This window comes from Carex rostrata, chromosome 14, assembly GCF_964058835.1.
Source record: "Carex rostrata chromosome 14, lpCarRost1.2, whole genome shotgun sequence".
NCBI lineage: Eukaryota > Viridiplantae > Streptophyta > Magnoliopsida > Poales > Cyperaceae > Carex > Carex rostrata.
In genome coordinates, this window is record NC_135931.1 from 1,477,285 (window position 1) to 1,485,466 (window position 8,182).

Genomic DNA, 8,182 nt, shown 5'->3' on the forward strand with positions numbered 1-8,182 from the left:
TTTTAAGCAGCACTATAACTTTTTAACATTAGCCGTACTATATATATAGAGAGTATCTGTTTAATTTTTTTTTTATCGCTTATGTTTCTATTTTCTAGTTTATGTGTGAAGCCTTCAACAATTTTTTTGTATGGCTGGTACTATATCGTGGAAAAAAAAACAAACAAATCATCAGGCTTGTACGACATTTTCTTATGGATTTCGTTTGTGCCACCCGCTTATAACTCCACAGGTGACAGGTCCCACGGTCAGCTTTGCAGAATTATACAGAGTTTTGGCTTGAATCAAACTCGCACTGTACCACATCAGCCTTTTTTTTTTTCCTCTCTCGCGACACGTGACAGCTTTGATTTTATTTTTAAAAGTGACTCACATTTTTCAAGCTTTCAATTCATTTTCATAGCTGTTGTTAACAATTTTCACATGTATTGCTTGGTTTCAATAAAATTAAAAAAAATATACCTTAACATGTATTGCTTGGTTTCAATAAAAAAAAATATATACCTTAACATGTATTGCTTGGTTTCAATAATATAGAAAACCATACCTTAACATGTATTGCTTGGTTGCAATACAATTCAAAAATATACCTTAACATGTATTGCTTGGTTACAATACAATTCAAAAATATACCTTAATAAAAAATACACCTTAGCATGCAATCCTTGGTTTCAATAAAAACTCAAATATATACCTTAACATGCATTGCTTGGTTTCAATAAAATTCAGAAATATACCTTAAACATGTATTGCTTTGTTTCAATAAAAATAAAAATAAACTTTAAAGAGTGAAAATACTCAAAATATGCTTAGAGCTTAATAATAATAATAATAATATTATTATTATTAAAGTACATACTTTGATATGTGAGAACGGATAAGAAGATGATGTGATTTCTTTCATCGGTTAAGGAATAAGGAGCCATCTATCTCCCCTCATTTAGTGGATGAATTTATTGGTTGGTGCAATATCCTTTTCTTTGAGCCACTTAGTTTTTGTTTTGGGTCCTTCGAAGGGTACACTCTCTCTTCTATCTCCTTACAGCTTCTTTTAGCTCTATTTTATCTACTTTAAGAAAATTTCTTAGTTGCTTAATTCTTCTGAATACCGAATTCTTAGTAAGAATTAAGAATTCTTCCTCCTTTAACCTTTTTTGTCCAAAATATTAATTCATATCAGGACCTTAAAAGGAATCTCTACTCTTCAATGAAGACTTTTTTTTTTCTTCTAAAAAACCATCACCCAAAAAATGAAAAATATCAAACCATCTTTACCAAAATGAAATTTGGTATGAAATTTTGTAATTCAAAATTGAATCTTGGACTCTCGGTATAAACTTTGAACCCAGTTTAGATGATTCTCGCATTGGCTGCCACAGAACTCAACTTGGGTTTGCCAAAAAAAACAAAAAAAATCAACTTCGGTTTGCCCAAAAAAAGAAAAGAAAAAAGAAAACCTAACTTCAAGTAACAAAGTTCTTTATTCTTTTTTTTAGAAATTTTTAATATATATATATATATATTTTTTTTTCTTTTTTTTGACTTCTTTATTGTATCAAATCATTTCCGAATTATACATAAATTGTACCTGAATTACCAATTTTTGATCAACCCTAGAAATGCACAGTCAGTCACTAATAATACTTGCAGCGGGATTCATGTAGTTCATTGTTTCAACCCGCTACGCAACTGTGATATACAATGTTCCCAATTTTTTCTGCTTAATAATTAATACACTCGTTTAAACCGTTGGATATGGATCAAACGTGAATCTGATATGATCGGGCGGTTTAGCAGAAAAGGGCGACGTAGCCCATGTCCTTTCCTGATTTCATATCACCTAAGGTAATAGAATATTTCTGTCTGGATCTGGACCGTCAAATGAGAATTCGCACAACTATTAAAGTATCCCCGTGTGTTCCTCCTCGGCTGGATTGTTCGGATTCCGATTGAACGGTCGTGATCCAAACAGAAATATTCTGTTACCTCAGAGGTTAAGGATTCCTTTCCCCCGGTGCAAATCTACACAGTTTCATCAGTTACAACTCCGATTTGTTGGAACTTGGAAGTGAAGGCCAAACGCAAGAAGGTAAAGCGATCAACTCAGCCGTCACATCTCTCATCTCTCTTCTCTGTTCGAAACTCTCTCTCTCTCACACACACACACGCACCCTTCTCTCGCGCCACCTCTGTGGTAAAAATCACGATGCTATCAGACAATTATTACAATAGTTGTTTCAGTTTATGCTATTAGACTATTATTCATCACCTTCTCTATACTTCATTTTCGGGGAGTAATTATTACTGGGTTTTAATGTGAAGCATGTTAATTTGTGAATTCAGGTGCCATCCCAATTGCTTTGTACCAGCAACTGCTGAGCTGTTTGTGAAATACAGTAGACCGAGGTAAAGTTTTTAATGAATGAAATAAGGATAACAGTTTAGAATTTGATGCAGTACTGCTTAGTTACCAGCACTGTTAGAAATACTGGCCCTACTGGTATAAGCTAGTCATGATACTGGCCCTTATTTATTCTGGTCAATATGACCTTACCAGTGCCTCAAAACTGAGTGAGTATCAACGGAATCACTGTTTATTTGTATAGCCAATCCTATTAAATAACTTTTCTTTTTCAGATTGGATCTGTTGCGTGATAAGCACACAGAATATCGACATCTCACTTGATACCCAAATGAATGTGCAATTCAGGTACTTTCTTTTCTAGATTGAAATGCTTAATGTGGTTGGCATGAAAAAGAAGTAGGCCAAACCTGAACTAAAATAACCATAACAATGGATTTAATTTTTGTGGTCATCAAAGAATAGTTCAGCCAATCAAACTGCCACTCTAACCAAATCATCAAATCAACCAAATTGCTACTTCTAGAGTATCTTCGTTGTGTGGGTCTGATCTGTTTTAACTACATTCTATTAGGAAATTCTTTGGAATTTAGTTGATTAGATATGATATCTTAAAAGAATGTGGCTTTTCAGATCAAGAGTTTTTAGGATGTGCCCTATGTGTGGAAAGCACATGAAATAGTAAAAGGTCATTTTATTTGTAGATTATAAATTGCAAATTAACTGAATTGTTTGATATGCCTTGTTCAAACTTGTTTTTCCGAATAAAGGCACCATGTAATTTTTATTTTACAAAAAAATATGTTCTTACAAGTAATTGATATGCCTTGATAGTGGAACTTTTGAATTTTTTTTTTAAGGGAAATTAGATATATTATACGTTGATGCTTTTGTGAAGGGATTAGGGGAATCAGCAAATCGCATCTCCTACTGTTATTGAGGTATGTTTCCATTTTCTTTCTAGTATTAGGGTATTAGACAGACCGTAGTGAGTTCTGAGTTGTGTGAAGAGGAGTCCAATGCTACATGATTGTACAGTAAAAACAATAAAATGTTAGAAACTAAAACCTTCTTCTGAGTTGTGAGCTGCAAAATGTATAAAATGTCAGAATCTGAAGTGTATGATCTTTTTTGAGTCCTGAGTGAGTCCTTCTCAGCTTCGGCTGATTTGAGTTCTGAATTCATTACTGATGGTTTTGTTTGACTATCTCAAAATTTAGCTGGTAGACACTTGCCACTAGCAGAATTTATGCATTGTCATTACAATTTTACTCTCTGTCGATTTTGGATGATACTTGGTCACTTTGCTAGTACAGGCACATATTCAGCATGGTTTATGTGCTTGTCATTATAATTTTACTCTCTGGCACCCATCAGTCATCTCTCTCTCTCTCTCTCAAACTTGGCAGTGGGTGCCAGGTGCATTATTGCAATCACAACAGAAGTTCAATACAAGACCTACTGAGGCTTTATCAATCAATAAAAGATCTCTCTATCGCTCTCTTCCTTTCCCCATGTTAACCCCCCTTCTCTTTTGTTAACTTCAATACCCTTTTCCTTCTTTTTTTTCCAGGTTTTTCTCTTTGAATTACAATACCCTCACACCAGAACGAAACAATCTGATCATTGGATTAAATTGAATCTCACCTCAGCTCCGTTCATCTATGTTCCTGTTTCCATTCCACCCAAATTCAATCAAAAGTAGAAGCTAGGAAAAAATGAAGTTCAATAACAGGTTATTGGGTCACAAGAGCATTTGCGCCGACCCATACCAGCTCCGGCGCCAACTAATACTGTACCTACTCCTTCCTCTCCTATCTCTTTATTTCTTGTATACCTTAAACCTCATTCTCTCCAATGCCAACTATTCGCCTCCTGAACCTTGCCCAAGCACCACCACCACCACCAGCAATCACCTCTCCTTTATCAACGACTCGAAAATTGCCAAAACAAAATACAATGAGACAGGGCTACAACACATAGTCTTTGGCATTGCCGCTTCGGCCCGTCTCTGGGACAAGCGGAAAGAGTACATCAAGGTCTGGTGGCGGCCGAATCAGATGCGGGGCTTTGTTTGGCTAGACAAACCAGTTAGTGAGTTAAACTCCCCCGTCTCGCCTCACCAGCATGGCCTCCCCATTCTCAGGCTCTCCTCTGACACATCAAAATTCCCATACACTCACAAGCAGGGTCGCCGGTCAGCGATTCGCCTCTCCCGAATCGTCTCTGAGACGTACCGACTCTCCCTCCCCAACGTGCGGTGGTATGTCATGGGCGACGAGGACACCGTCTTCCTCCCCGACAACCTCGTCAGAACCCTAGCCAAGTTCGACCACCGTCAGATGTACTATATTGGGTCAAATTCCGAGAGCCATTTGCAAAACATCTATTTCTCATACAACATGGCTTTTGGTGGCGGTGGCTTTGCAATCAGCCGACCGCTGGCTCAGGCACTTGCTGCAATGCAAGATGGGTGCCTTAATAGATACCCCACACTGTATGGAAGCGATGATCGGATTCAGGCATGCATGGCTGAGCTGGGAGTGCCGCTAACCAGGCATCAGGGATTCCACCAATACGACGTGTATGGCGACTTATTGGGACTTCTTTTGGCACACCCAGTGGCCCCCTTGATTTCCCTCCACCACCTTGATGTTGTGCAGCCAATCTTCCCAAACTATTCCACTGGGGCCCTTGCTCTGAGGAAACTATTTTCAGGGCCTGTGAGGCTGGACTCTGCTGGGGTGATGCAACAGTCGATATGCTATGATAAGTTTCACCAGTGGACAGTGTCGGTTTCATGGGGTCTTGCAGTGCAAGTGCTTAGAGGGATCATGTCTCCGAGGGAAATGGAGATGCCGGCACGGACTTTTTTGAACTGGAAACGACGGGCTGATTATACTGCATATGCCTTCAACACACGGCCATTGTCACGAAACCCATGCCAGAAGCCTTATGTGTATTATATGTCTGAGGCAAGGTTCGATGCAGCCAAGCGTACCACTGTGACACGGTATGATCTTAATCATACGGACCGGCTGGCTTGCCAGTGGAAGATGGCTGACCCAGCTGAAATACTGGATCACATTGTTGTGTACAAGAAACCAGACCCTGGGTTATGGGACCGGGTAAATAATTCCTCTTTTAACCCTCTGTTTGAGTTGGACCACATTTGGTCTTTTAATTTACAAATTTGGTCTCTCTGAAATTGTCTGTTTCTCTTGTCTTGGTTATATAGGGCTATCTAATTCAAGCACAACAAAAAAGATTGCTGTTTTAATGCTATTTACTTGAATTTGCAGTCTCCTAGAAGGAATTGCTGTAAGGTGTTGACCACACCGGACGGTGATCGAAGCACGATGAGCATTGATGTAGGTGTATGTATGGAAGGCGAGTTCAGTCAGATTTAGGTCTGTACTAGCACTCTTTATTTTGCCTTTATTTTAGATAAATTCTAGCCTTTTAGAAATTGTTTTGGTGGGGATTGCTGGAAATGTGCATTAGCAGAAAAGAAAAACAGGGTTCTATTTTCAAAAGATTTTCTAAGCACAAAGTCTAGTAGTGTGGATCTGTGTCTAAACCGAGGTTTAGAAGTGACAAAAAAGAAGGTTGATGATAAAGGTCTGGTGGGGGATTTAGTTTCTGTAAGGCATGTGATTACTTTGAAAAAATGGTTTGGTCTAGTCCTGAGAGAAAGGACGTAAGATGTGTATTTTGATGTGTGACACAGGTCATGCACCGAAATGGGCCACAGTATTTTTGGTTTTTGTTTTTAGCATATAAGACGTGACTACCCTGGCGCATTCTACCATGGATATGTACATTTATGGCCTGCTAGAGAGATTGGAGCTTGTAATATTTTGTCAAAACAGAAATCAGAACAGCATAACTGATTTTGCTTCAGTCCAAAGACAGAAAGTATAGAATAGCGCGGGGTTTCAAGTAATGAAAAAATAGAAAAAGGGTTGCAATAGTGTGTCGGCCAGAGTGGAATGGGCAGGGCAAGGCTGAGAGGACTCACTGCTCTATTCGCAATCAACTAATTTGTAATATTCTGTTCTGAAAAGTTTTCTTTTTTGTTACTTTTTTTTTTCAATTTTATTAGAATATCAGGACAGAGCTTTGATACCCAGCTGATGTAGCTGCATATCACTCCCAAGTGGATATCCAAATTGAAAAGGAATCATAGTATTTACTGTCATATGAGTCAGATTGCTTTTATTTTGATTTTCTAGTTTTGTGGTTGCCCACCTACTTGTTACTGAAAAAATGGTGGTACTAAAATTCACATGTTTATTTTTATATATTTACAACAAATTGGGAAACACATATTTACAATAAATACACATATTTACAACATATTTACAATAAATACAGTGTTTACAAAATCACAAGTGATCAAAGTTTTAACTATTTCAAGGCATGTGTTGGCAGGGGCCACCTGGTTGGCCAGTGTGGGTGCAACCCGAAGATGATGAAGGTGGTACTGGTTCTTTGAGATATCTTCTTTGGGTACCTCTTCTCTCAAATCCTCTAAATGTAGATCTTGTTTGCATACCTCTTCTCTCAAATCCTCTGATTGTTTCTGCATTCAGACAATTACAAGGTCCTGAGAGCAATAACAATACTAGCAGTGCATTAACTATCACTTTCATGTTAGCTTCCATGACTATTTGTTGTGCACGACTCGAATTAGAATCTTCGAATGTCGAGAGTATTGAATGAACTGTATGTTTTTAAGTTTGAATCGGTGAGAATTCAAATACCCCTCTCTTTTGTTTTACTGAAACCTCAATATTGAGGATTGATTAATGGTTGGTTATATAGAGTTGGTGAGGTGAAATTCCAAAGACCTTCATTGAAGGCAAGGGGAACTTCCATGGAAATTAGCTCCATGTTCGGCAACCCATCTCATGGGTATTCTAGGGAAAAATTACAATTTTTAGTAACTTCTCCCATGAATTGTTCGGCAGACTCTTTTTATTTCCCATTTCAATACCAAGGAAATTGTATTTCTATTCTCCATCATGTTTTTTCTAGGGAAAAAACAATCTAATGAGACCTCCGTTTTTTTTTTTTTCCCAAGATATGAAGGACGATCATACATAATCTATCAAGTTTTGACAATAAATACAATTAGACCTGTTTCACCCCCCCCCCCCCACACACACACACACAAACAGTTAATTAAAAATAAAAAGTAAAATACCTTCACAATTTGAATTGGGCCATGACACTTGCACAGTAGACAGTAGATAGGCAACATCCTAAGGATCATGCCTATATCAAAATTTTCATTTTTAGGATTTTTAAACTATTTTTAATTATTTTCTGAATTTCATCAAATGAAAAGTCAAATACCGCTAAAATACTGCTTGTTGTTCTCTGAAATACTACTTCACAGATGTTTTTATTATAATCTGACATGAATTTACATATAAAGAACAAGAACTTTGGTTTTGTAGATTGCTCACAATTAATTTTAGTACATATAATGTTATATATTACATAAGACTAATATTCATTAACTTCCTAACAAAATTTCTATGTAGCCCAAATAATAATAATAAGAAGAAGAAAATGATATTATGCTATCACCAGCGAAATCACTCAAAAAGATGTGAATCTACTGATACTGTTACATATATAAGGATATATATATACACCCCGGTTCTTTTTGGGTTCATCAGGCATGAAATTTCCTAGAACTATTGTCCGCCATGACATGGCATTTTTCGTAGATACTTTAGATTTTAGTGTTGTTGTTGACTAGCTCAGGCTGATATTATTCTCGGGTCCGTTGGGCAAAAATGGAATAGA

The 8,182-nt window shown here is 37.3% G+C and overlaps 1 protein-coding gene across 8 annotated transcripts; it reads left to right on the plus strand.

The window, feature by feature from the left end:
* Positions 1–2,031: 2,031 nt before the first annotated feature.
* On the plus strand, positions 2,032–7,385 carry LOC144564955 (uncharacterized). Of its 8 annotated transcripts, none has more exons than XM_078314549.1 (7): positions 2,032–2,134; positions 2,344–2,406; positions 2,638–2,710; positions 3,223–3,303; positions 3,936–5,490; positions 5,665–5,772; positions 6,093–6,566. In XM_078314549.1, the coding sequence occupies exons 5-6, from the start codon at positions 4,081–4,083 to the stop codon at positions 5,770–5,772; spliced, it is 1,518 nt and encodes a 505-aa protein (XP_078170675.1). In that variant the 5' UTR covers positions 2,032–2,134; positions 2,344–2,406; positions 2,638–2,710; positions 3,223–3,303; positions 3,936–4,080; the 3' UTR covers positions 6,093–6,566. The 8 variants fall into 8 exon arrangements, 5 of the variants coding, with proteins under 5 accessions (XP_078170675.1, XP_078170674.1, XP_078170677.1 ...); XM_078314548.1 differs by having other exon boundaries at positions 2,115–2,194; XR_013514786.1 differs by lacking the exon at positions 2,032–2,134 and adding an exon at positions 6,783–7,385 and having other exon boundaries at positions 2,145–2,406; positions 6,093–6,408.
* The last annotated feature ends 797 nt before the right edge of the window (positions 7,386–8,182 follow it).

Bases quoted from the DNA above. Each gene is read 5' to 3' on its own strand.
- LOC144564955 (XM_078314549.1), top strand. From the start codon at position 4,081: ATGAAGTTCAATAACAGGTTATTGGGTCACAAGAGCATTTGCGCCGAC. The intron at 5,491-5,664 runs GTAAATAATTCC...TTGAATTTGCAG, and splicing joins ACCCTGGGTTATGGGACCGG to TCTCCTAGAAGGAATTGCTG.